Source organism: Triticum dicoccoides, chromosome 2B, assembly GCF_002162155.2.
Source record: "Triticum dicoccoides isolate Atlit2015 ecotype Zavitan chromosome 2B, WEW_v2.0, whole genome shotgun sequence".
Taxonomy (NCBI): domain Eukaryota; kingdom Viridiplantae; phylum Streptophyta; class Magnoliopsida; order Poales; family Poaceae; genus Triticum; species Triticum dicoccoides.
Window position 1 is genome coordinate 377,832,125 of NC_041383.1, and position 21,169 is coordinate 377,853,293.

At 49.6% G+C, this 21,169-nt stretch overlaps 1 protein-coding gene across 3 annotated transcripts in view; it reads right to left on the bottom strand.

Annotated features, from left to right (window-relative positions):
• Positions 1–19,483, bottom strand: part of LOC119363747 (pentatricopeptide repeat-containing protein At2g41720-like) — a 74,644-nt gene extending 55,161 nt beyond the window's left edge. Inside the window, exons 1-6 of one of the 3 annotated variants that reach the window (XM_037629114.1) lie at positions 19,045–19,481; positions 18,217–18,389; positions 10,210–10,315; positions 8,178–9,287; positions 8,000–8,105; positions 7,722–7,926 (exon numbers count right to left, since the gene is read on the bottom strand). In XM_037629114.1, coding sequence (XP_037485011.1) covers positions 7,722–7,926; positions 8,000–8,105; positions 8,178–9,287; positions 10,210–10,315; positions 18,217–18,389; positions 19,045–19,419 — 2,075 coding nt within the window. In that variant the 5' untranslated portion in view covers positions 19,420–19,481. Of the gene's footprint in view, positions 1–7,721; positions 7,927–7,999; positions 8,106–8,177; positions 9,288–10,209; positions 10,316–18,216; positions 18,390–19,044 lie in introns of all 3 variants that reach the window. The other 2 variants (XM_037629115.1, XM_037629116.1) reach the window with 2 other exon arrangements.
• Positions 19,484–21,169: the final 1,686 nt, after the last annotated feature.

The window sequence follows — 21,169 nt, forward strand, 5'->3', positions numbered from 1 at the left end:
CCCCGTGTTCCACGAACGGAGCAAGCACATCCGACTGAGGTATCACTTCATCCGCAGCTGTGTGGAAGAAGGGAGCATCGAGGCGAGCTACATCAACACCAAGGATCAGCTCGCAGACCTGCTCACCAAGCCCCTTGGGAGGGTCAAGTTCCTCGAACTTTGCTCCAGGATTGGGATGATTCAACTCTCCCACAAGACGACGTACAAGACTTAGGGGGAGAATGATGGATAAGTCTGTGTACTAGGGTCCTTGTGGGGCTGCAGCACATGGTCCTTGTGGCAGTTAGAAGGATAAAGTCCTGGACTATCAAGGACTGGCTGTTAGGATAGAGTTCTGTCCTTACCATCAAGGACTGTCAGTTAGCATCTTAGACTAGCATCTTAGACTGGCATCTTGGCAGCATCTTAGCATATGCCTTGGCTGGCTAGCAGCCTATAAATATGTATCCCCAACCCCTCGGGTTGGTATGGCATTGTGTGAGAAATAAACCAACGAAAATTGTCCCAACTCTCCTAGTGTCATCCACATCTATCAATGCTCAGGCTGAAAGGTCTAACAGGCGCAACGTGCCCTTTGAGAGTCAAGTCAAGCCGTCGCCAACCGCAACCGAGATACGCGCAATAAAGAAGAAGCACTTCGAGAAGAAATTCAAGAGCGAAACTACCAAGCAAGAGTGCATCATCAAGTTCCTCAAGCTCCTCCACAAGCTCGACAAGCTCCTCCACAACCTCAAGTTCACCAAGAGCATGATGACTAAGGAAATCCTCCACGCCAACAGCAATATGAGGTTGATTATCATCCACGTCAAGGGCGTCATCATCATCCTCGACCCCAACACAATGAAGAGCAACGCTACGGCAAGCTCAAGTTCACCATGCCCAAGTTCAATGGAAGCAATGATCCCGAAGAGTACCTTTCATGGGCATTGAAGGTCGACAAGATCTTTCGTTTGCACAACTATGAGGAAGAGGAGAAGATCGCCATGCCATCCCTTGAGTTCCAAGACTATGTGCTCATATGGTGGGAACAAGTCCTTGAGCGCCGAGAAGCAAGAGGTGAACCACCAATCACCGCATGGGATCAAATGAAGGATGTCATGCGAGCACACTTTGTGCCAACATACTACAACCGCGACCTCTTCAAGAAACTCCAACTCCTCAAGCAAGGAACAAAAAGCGTTGAAGAATACTACAAGGAAATGGAGATTGCCATGATAAGAGCCAGTGTCACGGAAGATGATGAGCAAACTATGGCCCGTTTCTTGAATGGCCTCAATCATCCCATCAAGAAGATTGCCGACTTCCAACCCTACTCCAACCTCATTGAGCTAGTGCATCAAGCTACCAAGGCGGAACGTCAAGTGCAAGATGACTTCAAGTATGCCAAGTACTCTTCCAAGAGCTACGGCTTCTCCAACAACCAAGATTCAACGATTCCAACACCTTCTACCTCAACCAAGCCATCTACAAGCAACGGCGACAAGTCAAGTTACAAGAAAACTTCGACAACCTCAAGTCGTCCTCCTACTACAAGCAACCTCAAGCCGAGAGCTTCATCATCTACTCCAACCGATGAGACCGTCAAGACAAGTTCCATCAAGTGTTTCACATGCGGCGGCCAAGGCCACAAGTCCTTTGAGTGTACCAACAAGCGCACCATGATCCTCAACGACGACGGAACCTATGACTCCATGAGAGAAGAGATGGAAGCCCTTGAGCAAGTGGCCATGCACCGGCGCGTGAACGAAGATGAAGATAATCAAGTCTTTTGTGAGGAGGATTCGAGCCCCGCTCTCGTTGTCTCCAAGGTCTTGACTCTTCAACATCAACAAGACGAAGACCAAAGATGCCATATCTTCCACACCAAGGCCGGCATCAAGAGGAAGGTCCGTCAAGGTCATCATCGATGGAGGTAGTTGCCATAACTTGGCAAGTGAAGAACTATGCTCCAAGCTCCAATTGGTCAAGATGAAGGACCCGCACCCCTACAAGGTTCAATGGCTAAGTGATTCTGGCACTATCCAAGTCGAGCATACGGTGAAAGTCTCCTTCAAGATCGGAGCATATGAAGACACTTGGAGTGTGATATCGTTCCGATGTCCGTTTGCCACCTCCTTCTTGGACGGCCATGGCAATTTGACCGAGGCGTCATCCACAACGGGCGTACCAATCACTATAGCTTCAAGATGAAAGGAAAGAAGTACGTGCTACAACCTATGTCTCCAAGTCAAGTGATCGCCGACAAGCAAGCCACCCATCATGGAGAAAAGAGTGAGAGAGCGACCCACCCAAAAGAGAGTGAGCGCCACAAGCCAAAATCGAATGCCTCCACGATGAGCGGCAAGAAAAACTTAGTCCTATTTGCCACCAAAAGTGAGATGAGAGAAGTGTGTGAGAACCCATCAAGTGTTATACACTATGTCCTTTTGTGCAAGGACGAGGCACCAAAAACTAACACCTCTCACAATCTACCTTTAGTGTTGTCTTCTCTTTTGCAGGAATTCCACGATGTTTTCCTCGACGAGCTACCTCGGGGTCTACCCTCCACCACGAGGCATCGAACACCGAACGACCTCATCCCCGGAGCACCTCTACCTAACAAGGCTCCCTACCGCATCAACCCCGAGGAAACTAAGGAGATCCAACGACAAGTACAACAACTCATCGACAACGGTCATGTACGTGAAAGCTTGAGCCCTTGTGCCGTACAGGTAATCCTTGTTCCTAAGAAAGATGGCACTTATCGCATGTGTTCCGATTGCCGTCCCATCAATGCTATCACCGTTAGATATCGTTACCCTATTCCACGCGTAGATGATATGCTTGATGAGCTTAGCGGAGCCACCATCTTCTCTAAGATTGATCTTAAGAGTGGCTACTATCAAATACGCATCCAAGAAGGTGATGAATGGAAAACCACATTTAAGACCAAATTTGGCTTAAATGAATGGCTTGTTATGCCAATGGGTTTATCTGAAGCACCCGGTACTTTCATGCGAGTCATGCATTTTGTTATTCGACCCTATATTGGTGTATTTGTTGTGGTCTACTTTGACGATATTCTTATTTTTAGCAAATCTCTCAAAGATCATGTCACCCATCTTAGAACCTTGTTGCAAACTCTTAGAAAAGAGCGCCTTTATGCTAATATGGACAAATGCCTTTTTGGTGTTGATAAGCTTGTTTTCTTGGGTTTCGTTGTGTCTTCTAAGGGTGTTCATGTAGATGAATCTAAGATCAATGCTATTAAAACTTGGCCCCAACCAAACAACTTGCAACAAGTGCGTAGTCTTCTCAGTTTAGCCGGTTTCTATCGTAGATTTGTGAAGGATTTTAGCACCATTGCTTCACCTTTACATTCTTTGAGTAAGAAAAATGCGCCTTTTGTTTGGGGACCATCCCAAGATACCGCATTTAATGAGCTTAAGAATTTGCTTACTCATGCTCCTGTGCTTGCATTACCCAACTTTGACAAACCTTTTGAAATTCATTGCGATGCTAGTGGTAATGGCATAGGAGGTGTGTTAACGCAAGAGAAGCGCCCCATAGCATACTTTAGTGAGAAACTTTCCGGAGCGCAACTCAATTATCCCATCTATGACAAAGAGCTATATGCTTTAGTGCGAGTTTTGCGTGAATGAGAACATTATCTTCGCTCTCATGAATTTATCATCCATACCGATCATGAAACGCTCAAGTACCTAAAGGGTCAAACTAAGTTGAACAAGCGTCATGCTAAGTGGAGTCAATTCATCGAGTCATTTCCTTATGTCATCAAGTACATCAAAGGTAAGGAAAATGTTGTGGCGGATGCTCTTTCCCGCATATGCATGCTTGTCACCAAACTTGAATTAAATGCCATTGGTTTCGAGCACATAAAAGACTTGTATGCGCATGATTCTACTTTTGCAATTCCTTATGCCAAGTGTTTGACGCATACATCTTGGGAACGCTATTACATCAAGGATGATTATCTTATGAGAGCTAACAAACTTTGCATCCCCGAGTCTTCCCTTCGTTTGTTACTTTTGCAAGAATCTCATGGAGGACTAATGGGACACTTTGGACGCGACAAGACATTCGCTACGCTCTCCAAGAACTATTTTTGGCCCAAGATGTTCCGCGACGTCTCACGCTTCACCAACCGATGTTCGACATGTCGCAAAGCTAAGTCAAAAGCTCAATCCCACGGTCTTTACATGCCACTTCCTATTCCATACCAACCTTGGGAAGACATTAGCATGGACTTTGTACTTGGTTTGCCTAGAACTCAAAATGGAAAGGATACCGTGTTTGTTGTTGTGGACCGATTCTCTAAGATGGCTCATTTTATCCCATGCAACAAGATAGACGATGCTTCACATATTGCAAATCTTTTTTGTAGGGAAATCTTGCGCCTCCATGGAGTGCCAAAGATGATTGTTTCGGACCGCGACGTCAAGTTCTTGAGTTACTTTTGGAAGACTCTATGCGCCAAGCTCGGAATCAAGCTCTTGTTCTCTTCGGCATACCATCCTCAAACCGACGGCCAAACGGAGGTGACGAACACTCTCCACTCTACTACGCGTGTTGATCAAGAGGAACATCAAGGAGTGGGAGGAGTGCCTACCTATCGCCGAGTGCGCCTACAACCGCGCAAGACATTCGACTACCGGCAAGTCCCTCTTCGAGGTCGTCTACGGTTTCAACCCATTGTCCCCATTGGACATTCTTCCTCTTCCACTACAAGAGCGCACCAACATGGACGCGAGTGCATAAGCAAGCTACCTCAAGAAGATGCATGAAGATACAAGGCACACCATCGAGCGCCAAGTACAACGACTCGCGACCAAGCTCAACATCAACAAGCAACCCATGATATTCAACATCGAAGATCTTGTGTGGCTACACCTTCGCAAGGAACGCTTCCCCAACGAACGCAAGTCCAAACTTCTACCCCGAGCCGATGGACCCTTCAAGGTGCTACCACGCTACAACACCAACGCTTACAAGATCGACCTCCCAAGCGACAAGTACAATGTGAGTGACATCTTCAATGTCGAAGACCTCTCGCCATACCATCGTGATGAAGTTTTTGATTCAAGGTCGGATCTTTCCCAAGGGGGGGAGATGATGTGGAGCATCCCACGATCATCCCCATGGATGTATCTGCATCTCCTACGACACCACTTGAACCAATGACAAGAGCTCGAGCAAAGGCTATCGAAGATAAGGAGAACTCGCTCCTCTCCGAACTACCACTTTCTACACATGAGACATGGCTACTACCTCAAGCGGAAACACTATGTGTGATCAGGTACTTGGAGGAAGGCCACGGAGCAGCTACACCCAATGGACAAGACGGCGAGGACACCGAGCATGAAGGACAAGAAGAAGAGCTACCGAAGAAGCTACAGCGAGCGGACGTCCACCCAGGACCGGACGTCCGGCGCCTGACGCTCCAGCCAGCGGACGTCCGACCAGGACCGGACGTCTGACGCCTGAAGGCCCAGCCGACCCAAGTCCCAGCCGACAAGAGCTACAGCGAGCGGACGTCCGGCCTCCTCCGGACGACCGGCAGAACTTCCCAGCGAGTGGACGTCCGGCTCCCACCGGACGACCGGCATTTTCCACACCCGAGTCGATTCTGCGAAAGTCCGAAGCGACCGGACGGCCGGCGACCGGACGACCGGACATCCGGTGCAACGTTTACAGAACATAATTAGCGGAAGTCCGAGCCTTCCGGACGTCCGGGCCCTCGCGAGCCACCGGACGTCCGCTAGCTGCCGGACATCCGCTGCCTGTGTGTGCGCAGCTTCGGGCCCGAGACCCATGTACCCTTTCATTCTGCCCCTTTTGCACTTACACTATAAATAGACCTCCTCCTAGTTAGGGTTAGCAAAGGATTAGCTCATATTTGTGTGAGAGCTTTGCTCATCCACTTGGTTACTTCACCATCGGAGTTCACGACCTCTTCGGAGAAGATCCCCCAAGCGGATTCAAGACCCCATCACGGGAAGACCCTTCAAGACCTCCTCTCGGAGAAGACCTTTTGTATCGTCCTTTGTTGACTTTGGATCGTGTATCACTCTTTCTGTTTCGAGGATCTAGCATATGTGTGACCGGATCTTGTTGGTTTGAGTGATTCTCTCGTGTTTCCCCTCATCGTTTCTCCTCGTGTTCTTCGTGTTCTTCGTAGGATTCCCACCAACCGTGAAAGATCGGGCATCTAGGGTTCTACCCTACATCAGTTCGTCTCCACATCTCTAACTTTCTATTAACCCTTGTTCGACTAGCACCACATCATCCGCAAAGAGCATACACCATGGGATATCTCCTAGTATATCCCTTGTGACCTCATCCATCACCAAAGCAAAAAAGATAAAGGCTCAAAGCTGACCCTTGGTGCAATCCTATTTTAACTGGAAAGTCACCAGTGTCGCCATCACTTGTTTGAACATTTTGTTAGCAGCAAATAAAAAATACCATGCATGGCAACGTTCCATGTTGAGAAACATAATAGGAGAGAGAAATCAGAAATCAATGCGTCATGAATAATTATCTCATATTTCTTTCCATGTTTCATAGATGGAAGGTACATGATACCCATTAGGAATAGAGAAGGAACTATTTGTAATTAGGAGGGTTTGCACATCCATATTTTGACCGAGTTACAAACATGTACGCATGGGTATCTCAGGATGTGTATATTTTCATTAGGTATAATACCTCGAGTGTATATATTTTGATTAGGTATAACACCAACACTAAATATTTTTCGTTAGGTATAATACCCACTGATTGGTATCGCGGTCTAATAACACGTACAAGTGGGTATCTTGGGTATGTGTATACCAAAAAATGTTATTATTGTGTCGTCCTAAATTGGTAACACGTACATGTGGGTATCTCAGATTCAAATAGACAAGAATGGTTCGAAATCCAACATAACTAATAATGTTATTTAATTAGGAACCAAATTTCAGATGTTTGATGCTATCTCATACATGGATAGTCTTGCATGCAAACAAATTAGGAAACTAATCAAGAGTGATGCACGCCACTTGCAACCAAATGCAATAACGGGTTGGACCCAAACAAGCTGCCCATGCACCTAGGTGCCCCGGATATTTTACATGCAACCGGTGGTAGTTACACTCAAGTGAGATTCGTATGTTGTACTCCCTCCGTAAAGAACATAAAAGCGTTTAGTTCACTACGGAGGGAGTATGTAGTATCTGTCAAACTAGGGAGTATGTAGGCATAGTATGTACTTCATCCGTTCACAAATATAAGATGTTTTGGATATTTTAGTATGGACTACATACGGACTGCAATGAGCAAACAAACAAACTAAAACGTGTGTATATACATCCGATTCAGATAAAAGTTAAAAATATATTTATGAATGGAGGAAGTAGTATATAAGAATATTTCGGTAGTATATATACCACTTTTTAGGTAGTATGAACTGTTATTTTAGTATATTGTTAATATGTACACATATAAATATGAAAGTATTTTCAAAATATACTAAAAACTATGGACTCACATGCAAAAAAAATCATGAAGGTCGCTTTGGAAAATCTAAGATATAGTATATGAACATACTTAAAATGATAAAGTAGTATATGAGACGTGGGTGTAACGACCACCGGTGTTACCGTAGTAACCTTGTTCAGATCATAACAGCGTAATTACCAATTCATGCTTGTTCAACTTAAGAGAGTGGATAGACATACATGCTGCATGAAGCTATTATTGCAAAATAAGCTTTCTGGTTCAATTGGATGCATTGATCGTGCATGAATCTCATCAACTGAAGGACCCTTTCATGTTGATTTCCTTTATTCAATGCTTCCATGAGGGATGAGCATATAATGGCATCTGGCAGTATGGCATTTCCTTCCATCTCTTTGAATAGGTCCCACACACTCGTCCAACTCCCTTATGATCCATAAGAAAAACATGATCAGTTAAAAAATGTTATCTCAACCTAAGACATTTAAGAGGATCTTACCATGATCAGTATAGGCTTGAATCATAGCAGTATATGTCAGAACATCAGGGAAGCAGCCAGATGCTTTCATATAACTAAAAGTAGATTCCGCTTCAGCTAGTTTGTCCTGAGTGGGAACCATCGTTAGCATAGCAACTTTCCAGAGAAAACTAGACAACTAATGAAAATCGACACTTGCCTGTTTGACATATGAACAAATCAAGGACGAGTAAACCTCCTTGGTTAAAGGAATTCGCAAGTCCACCATGTCTTCAAAAAATTTCAGAGATTCTGCATATTTTCCCAATTTACACAATCCACTGATGAGTATATTGTAAGTTACAGCATCTGGATTCACATTGCTCGCCATCATTGTGGCGTAGAACTCCAAAGCTTTCTCATAATCTCCAAAACTTAAATAGCTTCCGATGCCCGAGTTGTACGCAACTATATTAAGTTCAATCCCTCGAAATTTTGCTGCTTCAAGAACTGTGTCAATTTTTGTTGTTTGCCTGCAGCGGCCACAGGCAGTCAACAGAGTACTTATTGAAACAACGTCTGGTGGAATGCCATCCTTCTCCATTTCATGCAGTAAGCTAATAGCCTCCTTGAACATTCCAGCAGATCCATAAGCATCAATTAGTGCATTATAACTGACTTTGTTTGGCTTGCATGAGTTCTTCCTCATCTCGTTAAAAACCTCCCTAGCTTTTTCAGGCTGTGCTGACCTACCATAGGCATTCAGTAAAGTGGTATAGGAAACTACATCAGGTCGCAGACCATTTTGTTTCAGTAACTTGAAAATTCCCAAGGCCTCAGTGTGCATCCCATGTGAGGCATAAGCACCCAAAAGTGCATTATATGATACAATATTAGGTTTAACTCCTTCAGCAACCATCATATCAAAGACTGCCTTGCAATTTTTCACTTGCCCACAAACATAATAAGAATGCATTATGCTAGTGTACGTAACAACATCTGGAGGACACTGTGCTCTTTTCTCCCTCATCGAGTTTAACAAATCGACAGCATCTCCGTGCTGTCCGACTTTTACAAGGCAATGGATGACAATATTCAAAGTGAAAGTATCAGGGGCAATATTTGCTCCTTTCATCATTTCAAAGTAACCTATGGCTTCCGAATACTGAGAGCCATTCTTGAAAGCAGATAATACAATATTGTGTGTAACCAAGTCTGGCCCTACACCATTTCTTATCATCTTCTTACAAAGTTCTAAAGCCTTTTTCCAGTTACCAGCAGCACCACATGCATTTATGACATTATTATATGTAGCTCGGCTAGGAGGTATCTGCAGGACAAACACAGAAAGTAAACTAATAACACAACTATGACAACTAACAATGGTACAAGTATCTGAGCGTTGATAATATTTACAGAAATGTTATTTGCCAAAGTGGTTACCGGAGCAAACTACAGACTGCAATATATAGAAAATCAAGATTTGCAATTTATTCCTGGTAGTACATTCATGGCGATCTTAGTGATGTTGATCCATTTCAGCAATAGCTCTTTATTATTTGCTAGTGGTGCAATGGACTACTGCAGATATTTTTGCACCTATTGCTAAGAGGCAAGAATTGGTGAAAACATTAGTACTTCCTCAGACAGGAAGAAAGTTAAGCATAACATCCATAATTCCGGAAAAAATACAAGTGTTTTCTAAGTGGGCCAGTAATGAAATTCAAGAAATATGAGGCAACGCTGCAATGGCTAGGTAGTAGCCAACATAAAATAGAGATAACACCCATCATTACCAAACTAAACAGCAATATAATTCACAGCCAATACTAAGGATATATGTGGATTAGTAGTGCTATGATGGTTTTAATCTGGTAGGCCAAGGGTCAACTATGGATACTCTTAAGAGACTGTAAACCAAAACTAATGTGGTAGTACTAATCTACATATATGCTTAACAATTATGGCTTTGTTGGAGACTAGAGGGAATTCTATACCAGAACTCAGTATACATCTACAGTACTGGTGCCACCCTAGCAATATTATAAGTGAACAAGGCCCTTACCTCTGTCACTTTCTTTAAGGACAGTAAACTAAATAGCATACTTTGGAACGTACAACCCTAAACAACTAGAACACATAAATCACATATAACCCTAAACAACTAGAACACATAAATCACACATAACCAGTCATATTCAAGAAAACAAAGCAACTAGAACACAATGATTATTTCAACGAACAATACTGACAGCAGCACGAAGCATATCATCCATAATGTTGATGGCCCAGCGCCATAGACCAGCCCGAGCATGAGCATTGATCAAAGAGTTGTATATATCAGCATCTGGCTTGCACCTATAAATATTGGTTATGTAAAAAAAATCATAGACTGAACTGACGATGTAAGACAGACCATTATAAGGCAGCTATAACCTACATTGATAAATCATATTGGTGCATATGATAATAGTACAGCTTTTCAAACTGCCAAGTTGGCTATTCCAGTAAAGGCATTAGTAATGTGTGGTAAGAAAGGCAAATATGTAACAATATAAAATATGCCTTTTGGCAGAAAATTAAGTGGATACACTTCATAAAACAGACGAGTTTTTCATAATTTCGGCAAGCAGCCAACGAGGCTATTCAGGAGTAGTAGTATTGGTCTAGGAGTCCTTATTAGGCCATGGTATCATGAGCCCAGGTTTAGGGATTTTTCGCGTGCCGCAGCTCACGCTCTTGATGGACTTTTTTGGTCTCCTCTTCTGATCGATATCGTGCACCGGCCGTCGCCAATGCTGGCCAGATCGATCTCCATATCGATATGCCCACGATCCAGCCATCCCACGCTCGATCATCTAGATCAACAGAAGCAACCCCGTCCAGATCAATTGCAGCCGCTACAGGAGTTCGCCACCCCGCCGCCCTAGGAGAACGACTCTATGTTGTCGGCACGCCCCGCCTGCTTCGCCTCACACCGGCTTCAACCGCAGCCCGCCGGCCAGAACTCCAGCGACCTCCACCGTCCATCGGGCCACCGTCTTCCCGGCGCAGATGTCTCCTGGTCATGACGCACCTCTCTGGCAGAGGACAACATGCAGGCTGCTTCTCTATAGTCTCGCACGCGGCTCTCCCTTGACTACTTGTGCATTGCTTGCATGGCTGCTACTGACCCGCGTGCGGGACGCTTGCTGCTTCGCGTGTTGGATCTTCCTTGCAACGGCTTGCTTTGCACGCTACTGGTTGTTGTATGCTCAGCGTGTGGCTCTTCCCTGCTCTAGCTGGTGCGCTAGATGCTTGATGTTGCGGCCTTATGTGCTCCTTAGCTTCAACTCTTCTAAAAATACGAAAAAGGAAGTTTACAATGTTGTTTGTCTAGTGATTCCTCGGCGGTGGTCATTTCGTCAACTCCATCTCCCACATGCACCTTCCGTCGGTGCATGTTCATCCGCTAGTTGCTATTCCGCACTGCTGCTCACCGGCATCTCACCTGTGTTGAAGTGTATGTGGATTGCGGATTGCCTTGCCCTTTCTATCAATTCGGACTTTTGGCATTGGCTAGTGCATGAAGCTTAACATGGTACCAGAGCCTAAGGTCCTGGCTTTTGTAATTTATTCAAAAATTGTTAGGCCTCCTCAAGCAAGAATACCCCAGCGGGGGAGCCCGGACCAGCCCTGCTGGCCTTCACCATCACCAACGAGAGCGGAATGGCCAAGGCTCGCCCTCCGGTGGCCACTGAGCACTACGAGGGAGGAGACACCCACATCTGGCCGGGCTGGCGACCTCGGGCCCACGGTGGTTCCCATTTCTTCCACTCGCTCTTCACCGGGTTGGTGCCGCCCTTCTCTGATTTCCTCCTTGCTATCCTGGAGCACTACGAGATTCACCTGCTCCACCTTCATCCCAATTCCGTCCTTGTCCTCTCCGTCTTCGCGTACCTCTGTGAGGCCTTCCTGGGAGTGATGTCGTCCGTGGCGCTTTTCCGGACTTTTTACAGCTTGCGGGTTTTCTCCTCGAGAAACCATCGCTTAGGCGACACCTCCTTCCGCATCGACGATGAGATGGGCAAGTTCCTCATCGACATGAAGATCCTGAAGAAGGTGGAGAACTTCAGGTCGTGTTGGGTCTATGTCGATGCCACGCAGGCCAGCCCTCTTCTGGCAATCCCGACCGAGCTGGCCGAGAAGACCCCCCCGCTGGGGGCACAAAAAGCTCAGTCGTGCGACCCTAGGGCCGATCTTGGAGAGGCTGGCGAAGCTGCGGGAGGCCAGGCTTACGGCAGCCATGGTCGCCAAGGAATTCATCTGCCGCCGCATCGCGCCCCTGCAGAGGCGCTCGCACCCGATGTGGGAGACCACGGGATCCGAAGACGGGACTCGGCTAGGAAAGGGCCACCTTCCGGCCGGAGTGGTGATCGAAGCCTGGGAGGTCTTGTTCCCAGGGGAGGCGGAGGAGATGCCCTACGACACATGCCCGGTGCATCGCTGGGCCAACAAGGTTGAGCTTGTCACGGCGATGCCCCGATTCGACCAGTGGGGTCCGATCCGGACGGAGCTCGAGGAGCTCCGCGAGGATTCCTCGGAGGCGGAGTCCGCCTCGGGCGACTACAACACCGCAGACTCCGAAGAAGAGAGCAGCAAGGAATCGTCCCCGCCGGCGCGCCACCGGCTTCGACTGGGCAAGGATGACGACGACGAAGAGGACGCGTTTCGCGTTATCCCCGCCAGGCCCGCGCAGGTGAGAGGCGGAGGAGAGGGCACCGGGGAGGCCAGCGAGCCTCTCGAGGTGTGGGAGGAGGAGAGCACCGCGCCCGCCGACACCGACGGGACCCGCGCCGAGCCCCCGAGCGGCAGCCCAAGCGTGCTTCGCAGGGAGGCAGCGGCAGCAGCGGCGCCGTCACTCAGCTGCAAGTACATAGGATTCTGTAGGAAATAGAATGTATTGATGCATGAAGTAGATTCATTACATAACAGAAAGATACATGCTGTCGTGCTTGACACGGGTCAGCTTGAGGATGTGATGGCCGGGGGGCCCTCAGGTAAGTAATCCGCCAGTGTTGAGCATGGGGTTTCCACGAGTGGGAAGGAGCTCTCGCGTGTCGGTGGCAGCGCTGGTAGAGAGAGCTCTGGAGCGTGTACAGCTCCATGTCGCTCTATCCGTGGGGTCACGGATAGAACTTACGGAGATGTCGGGTGTTCCATGTGTTTCGTACCGGAACACCCTCCTCCGTCACGAGTGGTGTCGCGCCGGGACGGGAGATGGGTGTTAACCACCTCCGCATTTCTTTCGATGCGGGTCTCCAGGCTCATGCGCATTAGCCTCGCGAAGGTGGCTCCGGCACCCTCCAGGCCGAAAGGCATGCGGCAGGACGAGCCCACGGTCTAGTCGATTCGTGGAGGAAGGAAAGGACTCCCGAGGCGAGCCTCGTTGAGGGCAGTGAAGTCGACGCACATGCGTCTGTTGCTGTGTGGCTTGGCAATGGCGGTGAAGTTGGCGATCCACTCGCGGTGGAGGACTTCGCGAGTGATTCCGGCATCTTGAAGCTTCTTGACTTCTTGGGTGATGACCTCTTGCTTCTCGGGCGCCTGACGCCGTGCCTTCTGCTTGACGGGCCGCACGCTCTGGCACGCGGCTAAGTGGTGCTCGATCACCTCCCTTGGTACACAGGGCATGCCTGAAGCTGTCCAAGCCAACACATCAGAGCTTGCCCGGAGGAAGGTGACGAGCTCGCCTTCCTATTTGGGGGAAGGGCCGCCGCCAACGGCGGGGGAGGGGCCTGCGTCGCTCCCATCTAGTGACGCCTTCTTGGTCTCGGACCGCTCCTGGGAGAGCAGGGGCTTCTTCGTGGGCACCGGCTCGGCAGGCCCCGGCACGTCCTCATCAGCCGGCTATGCAGTGGAAGCAGCCTTGTAGGCGTGCTCAAGAGTGCGCATCGCGTTCTTCTCGTCACAATAGATGGTCAGGGTGCCGCTACAGCCGGGCATCTTGACGAGACCGTAGGCGTGGTAGGTCACGGCCATGAACTTGGAGAGCGCCGGGTAGCCTAAGATGGCGTTGTAGGGCAGGCCAATGTAAGCCACGTCGAAGACAATGAACTCCATGCGGTAGTCCTTGCGAGTGCCGAAGGTGACGAGAAGGCGCACCTGCCCCATGGGAAGAGTGGAACCGTCGGACCTGGTGGGCACCAGGCGCTCGTAGGGCACTTGAAGCGTCTCGAAGGTCTCCACAGAGGGTACGTTGAGGCCTGCACCACCGTCGATGAGCGTCTTGGTGACGGCCACGTTGTTGATGGTAGGAGTGCACAGCAGGGGTAAGGCACCCACGGCCTTCGTGGACTTGGGATGGTCGCTGGCGTCGAAGGCGATGGGAAACTCGGACCACTTGAGGCGCCTGGTGGACTCGGGCGCCAGGAGGGCCACGTTCACCTCACTGAGAGAACTACTTGAAGTGGCAGTTGGATGGAGGGGCCTGATGCAGGCCACCCTGCGGAGCTCTTGGTAGCCCCCAGCGCTCTCGGCGGGGGGAGGGTCATTGGCGCGTGGTGTTGGCCTGAGGGTCGGCCTGCCGCGGCAGGTTCTGCCAGCCCTAACAGTCGTTGTCGCCGGGCGGTTGTTGTTGTTGTCGCCCCAGCGGCCGCCTCTGTTGTTGCCGCCGCAGCCCTTGCCACGCTCCTTGCGGCTGCCGAGGCGCTCGGTGCGGCCCTTGCGAAGCAACTTGAGCTCGTGGCAGTCTTCAGTGCTGTGAGAAATTCACATTGTGGTAGGCGCAAAAAAGACGGTCGTCCTTCTTGGCCTCGTCGCGGTCGCGGCCGGGCTTGTAGTCTGGCTCCGCCTCGAGCACGGTAGGGCCCTTGCGCTTGGCGTCCTTACCCTTGGACTTCGCCGCGCCAGGCTCAGCATCAGGGTCGTTGTGGAGGAAAAGATTGCCCTCCTCAGCCTTAGCGCAACGGTCGGCGAGGACGAACAGCCCTGCCACGGAGTCGAGCTCGTCGTTGATGGAGAGCTTCTCGCACATCTTTACGTCTGTGACGCCGTTGATGAAGGCGGAGACGATCGCAGCGTCGGAGGCTTTGGGATCCTATTGCGCACCTAGCTGAAGCGCTGGATGAACTTGTGAAGGGTCCGCCAGGGTGCTGGCACACGGCTCGCAGGTGGTTGAGCGTGAGAGGACGGTCGCTCGTGCCCGCGAAGTTGGCAACGAACTGCGTGCACAGCTCACCCCACAAGGAGATGAATGCCTCTGGAAGGTTCATGAGCCACAAGCGCGCGGCGTCCTTGAAGGCCATGGGGAACCAGTTCGCCATGACCCGGTCGTCTACCTTCGCAGCCTGGATGTTGATGGTGTAGAGCAGGAGGAACTCCGTGGGGTTGGCGCTGTCGTCGTAGCGCGGTGGAAGCTCAGGCTTGAACTTGTCGGGCCACACCACACGTCGCAGCTCGAGGGTGAGGGTCAGGTAGCCCCCGTTGGTGATGGTGCCGCCAACCAGGGCCGCGCGGTTCTGGCGCCCGGCTGCGGCAACGTCATGGAGGACGCGGTCCTCACGGTTGCGCCGCTTCTCGAGGATCACGCGTGCGTCCGAGGGCGCGCGACGGACAATCTGGCAGCTGTCGTCGACACCGGCCGGCGCGAACAAGCCATGGGACGGCTCCAAAGCACGCGCTGCGTGGCGCTGTTCGGCCACGTCAAGGCCCGAAGGAGGGGGAGTAGGCGCATCGCGCCCTGCCCGCTCGGCGCGCGACGGCAGAGCAGGCAGGGAGCGAGAGGGCGCCTGGCCATCGCGTGCGGCGTCAACGAGCTCGGTGATGCGCCCGAGCTAAGTGTCGTAGCCGTCCTCGGTGGGACGATAGCCCAGCAACTCTTGCGCCATGAGTAGCACGGCGTGCGGAGCGAGAGGGTCGCAACGCGCAAGCGAGAAGGAGGTGGCGGAGCGGCCACGTGCCTGCTCGTTCACTGACGGGTGGACGGAGGAGGCCACCCGCTATCCCACGGGCTCGGTGGCAGCGCGAGGGCGCCGTCCAGGGGCACCACAGGCGGCGGACGACGCATGGACCCTGGCGGCAGCCCGGCGCGAGGCGCGTTCCTGGCGAGTGGCGGCGTCGTTGTCCATGTCGATGTCGAGGTCGAAGGTGCGAAGACGAGAAATCCCCCTACCTGGCGTGCCAAATGTCGGAGTCTAGGATCTGCGTCCACGAAACTCTCCAAGAACTAGGGTTCAAACTCTAGGGGGCTTTGCTTGGCAACCTACGACCCGACGGGGACTACGGCGGGATCACGCTCACTCGCACTGGACACGACGGGGACACGCGAGCTACCCAGGTTCAGGCCACCGTGCGGTGTAATACCGTACTCTTGTAATCCTGTTTGTGTGGGATTGTTGTGTAATGGAGCGCTTGGAGCTCAAGGTACACGATGCGTGGGGAAGAGAATGGCTCGATCCCCTTACATGGAGGCGGCCCTACCCCCTTTGTAGTGCCTTGGTCCTCTTCCCCGAAAATATGAGCGGGAAAGGGTGGCCACAAGGCGGCAATTCAAAGGGGAACAGGCGTCCATGCTTATCCTGACTAAAGGCAGTCTTTGCCTGCCAAAGCTGCCATCCTGATGCTCCCGTGGGCTCGGCGATGAGCTCTGCCCTGGCGCATCGATCTGTCCTGATCTTCTTACACCAAAGCGGAATGCTTTGGGACTTGCTTTGGGGAAGGCAGACGCTCCCGCCCCCTATCACTAAAATGGAAAGTGGTCTTGGTCACGGCCTGCCGTCCTTACCCTGCGGAACGTCATCCACGTGGACTTGGAGCCCCATGGCTAGTGTTGTACGACCTGCTTCGTGAGGCAGCCTCGCGAGGGGAGCCTCGCAAGGCAACCTGGTACTTGACGACCTTGGCGAGACTCAGCCAGGTGACAATGGGCCTCGCGAGGCTAGCCCCTCGCGAGGCGGCTCCCTCCGGAGCAGTCGTTGCAAGGCCCTCCTTCATGGGCCAGCCCAAGTGTCGCCTCCTGAGCCGGAGGCAGACAGGTCGTGGTACCCTGGTTCCCACTGGGCCGACAGCCTCCTCCACAAACTCTCCTGCATACACGATGGCTCTTGAATCTATGTTGTCAAAGGCGTGGATCTCATACTTAGCCCATTAGAGATAATTATTTAGGAAAAAGATTGGTTCAGTTAGGAAGATTAAGATATGGTTTGTTAGGAAAGCCAAGATTCTATTCTTAGGCATCAAGTTGAGTCTTCCCTATAAAAGGGACACCATGTACCCCATAAGGATTATGAAATAGTAGATAAGAATAAACTAGTAAAGATCTAATCCCTGAATAAACTAGTAAAGATCTAATCCCTGTCACCAACCTTCTCTCCCTCTCATCCCCGGCACCATGGCTGGCCAACCTTCACTCCTTAGAATTGTACCCCTAACCATGTCACAATCATCGGTCTTAGAGCCGGTCCCAATCCTAGCACGTGATATACATTTTGTATGTGCTTCCTAGCTTCTAGTTCTCCATATTTTCTGTTGCGTCCACCAAATCTGTTGATATTTTTTGTTTCTCATGCCATGTGAGTCCACCAAACCTTTATTTGTCAGCATCTTTTTCTGGTTCTAGTCCTTTCTATACAGCTTTTGTGGCCTTTTTCGGTCCTCGTTGTTTTCTATAGGATTTTCGTGGCCTCTTTTTGCATTGTCGATTTACGCCCATTCTCTTGCCACCGAGTTTCTCTAGCCGCCGATTTTCTTGGACTATGACTTTGTGCGCAATGCTTCATTCTCTTGATGTGCATCTTTTTTCGACAACCCATCTTCTCTTGATACGTATTTTCTATCTTCTACTGATGCAGTGTCTTTTGTTGATCCACCATCTTCTCTTATCCCCTTTGGCTTGACTCAACAAGCTTTCAAGACTCTCCATGCTACAACGACACTCTCAAGATGCGGATTTTGGATTACCATTTTTTTCTAGTGTTACACCTCTTCAAATGCAACGCTATTGCATATGCGTTGTCATTGAGGTGTTAGGAGTATTAGTATTGGTCTAGGACTATTGGTATTGCTCTAGGAGTCTTTATTAGGCTATATTTGCCCCATGGGCCTTGCAATACAATCAAGTTGCATCCATAACAGAGGCAACCAAGGCCAAATATGTTCTATAGTCTGTATGTAGACTCATGAACACAGATAACATGAGGATATTGTGGCTTATTGACTTTTTGGTGAAAACCGAGGGTAGCTAAATGAAATCTGGTGTCTCAAGTTAATATTATTCATACCGCCATTCTTGCATCTCAAAGAACAGGCCACGTGCTTGATCAACCTGGTTGTGTCTGGCATGTAATCGTATCATCATACCATAAATGTCATTACGGGCACAGTAGTTCTCCTGGTTTTTCATCCAGCAGAACACATATACAGCATGTTGCAAGGACCCAGAAAAGGCCATTTCCTACAAGTGATGTAGACCATGTAAGCACTTTATGTCAGTGGATTTACAAAGGTGGGAGGTTTGTTAACAAAATGAGAAGTCTTGACTTGTGACTTGTAGCTTCAGTAGCTAGAAGCACATTCTCTAGTAAATAGCAATGTATATATTGGAGCAGAAAGATGGTAAGATGGTACATGAATTAAGTAATTAGAATTTTGGAATTACTAGCAAAAGCATTAAACAGAAATAATGCCATGAGAAGCCTATGATTACAAGGATCAAGCAAGAATCCTTAAAATCAATAATTCTCCCATAGTTTACTAGAACTAGCTAATACGTGCAAGATGACTAGAAATAATACAAGATCCGAATGCTTGAATCAAGCACGAAATCGCAGGTGTTATATGACTAGAATGTCTGTCCAAAACAGAAATTGAGTTCGTTCAGTTTCAACACTCCCATCTAGACATTTTGGAGACACTCTAATGGCCAACAGCTGCAAGACAAGACTGCAATAGTCGCAGAATAATCTTTCATTTGTTTTTTTGTTCATTTACTCCTATGATAAACCCAAATGGATGCCCAGTAACTCATTTCATCGAACACATAGAAAGCCGGTATGTGCGAGTCAGAGAGACTCAGTGCATCGAACACATAAATTGCAGAGGTGTCTTACACGAATAAGGAGAGGGAAGTTACGGCGGGCGAAGCGCCCGGCCCAGCAGTTGAGCACGGTGTCGACGGCATGGGTGTCGGCCCGCGGGAGCGCGAGCACGCACGCGGCGACCTGGGACACCTTGCAGTCCCGCTGCCACCGGCTCCCCGCCACGCGGAGGCGGTGCCGCGCGGGGAGCGCGTCGGCACCTACGCCGTCCACCTCGACCCGGACTGTGCGGCGGCCGCGGTCGTAGTCGACGGAGACGGAGGGCCGCCGCTTGGCCCACGGCGGCGGTCCAGGCGACCTCGGTGACCGCCTAGGTGGCGGGTGGACGACGCGCGGAGGCGCCTCCGAGTTCGGTGACGCCGGCGGAGGGGAGGTGGCCGAAGACATTGCTGCAGTTGGTGGCAAAGCTCGACCGTTGTGGATGTGCTAGATTTCTGCGGATAAGGAATCTGATATTTCTCAGCGACGTTCTCCACTAGAAAATACTACCCCGGTGAGCCTGGCGGTGGATGCACCACATATCTCACCATTCGTTTGGCCCACGGGAGACTAACTGACCGGCAGAAGAAAAAAAACGACCCAAATGTCTCAAACCCGTCTCAAACGGTCCGAGTTGGCCGGCACCCCTTATATCTAGCCTCAATATGGGGCGGATACGGAGAGGCACGGGCATGACTAGGCGCGTCCGTCAGGTCGGCGGTCCGAAACTCATCTACTACGACGGATCGATGGCGCCGCGTGGCGCCGCTCCGACTAGCCATGTAGTGCTCTAACCTTGCTATTTAAGCTGATCGCTAGCACTGAGAACCTACTCGTCTACATTTTCTCTCCTTCCATCCGCCGCCGCCACTTTCCACTCAGCGGCCGCTCACCGTCCACCACCACCAGTATGAAGGAAATATGCCCTAGAGGCAATAATGAAGTTGTTATTTATATTTCCTTATATCATGATAAATGTTTATTATTCATGCTAGAATTGTATTAACCGAAAACTTGGTACATGTGTGAATACATAGACTAAAACAAAGTGTCCCTAGTATGCTTCTACTTGACTAGCTCGTTAATCAAAGATGGTTATGTTTCCTGACCATAGACATGTGTTGTCATTTGATTAACGGGGTCACATCATTAGAGAATGATGTGATGAACAAGACCCGTCCGTTAGCTTATCATAATTATCTTTAAGTTTTATTGGTATTGCTTTCTTCATGACTTATACATGTCCCTCTCACTATGAGATTATGCAACTCCCGAATACCAGAGGAACACCTTGTGTGCTATCAAACATCACAACGTAAATGTTGATTATAAAGATGCTCTACGGGTGTCTTCGAAGGTGTTTGTTGGGTTGACATAGATCGAGATTAGGATTTGTCACTTCGTGTAACGGAGAGATGTCTCTAGGCCCTCTCGGTAATGCTCATCACTATAATCCTTGCAAGCAATGTGACTAATGAATTAGTTACGGGATGATGCATTACGGAACGAGTAAAGAGACTTACCGGTGACGAGATTGAACTAGGTATGAGGATACCGACGATCGAATCTCGGGCAAGTAACATAGCGATGACAAAGGGAACAACGTATGTTGTTATGCGGTTTGACCGATAAAGATCTTCGTAGAATATGTAGGAACCAATATGAGCATCCAGGTTCCGCTATTGATTATTGATCGGAGATGTGTCTCGATCATGTCTACATGGTTCTTGAACCTGTAGGGTCCGCAGGCTTAACGTTCGATGATGATTTGTATTATGAGTTATGTGTTTTGGTGACCGAAGTTTTGTTCTGAGTCCCGGATGAGATCACAGACATGACGAGGAGTCTCGAAATGGTCGAGAGGTAAAGATTCATATATTGGAAGGTGGTATTCGGATATTGAAATGGTTTCGAGTGGTTCGGGTATTTTACCGGAGTACCGAGGGGTTACCGGAACCCCGTGGGGAAGTATTGGGCCTACATGGGCCTTAGTGGAGAGAGAGGAGGGCCGCAAGGGGTGCCCCCCCCCATGACAGTCCGAATTGGACTAGGGGAGGGGGCGGCGCCCCCCTTTCCCTCCCCCTCTCCCTCTCCTTCCTTTTCCCTCCAGTGGAAGAAAGGAAAGGGGGGGCAAATCCTACTAGGAGTGGAGTCCTAG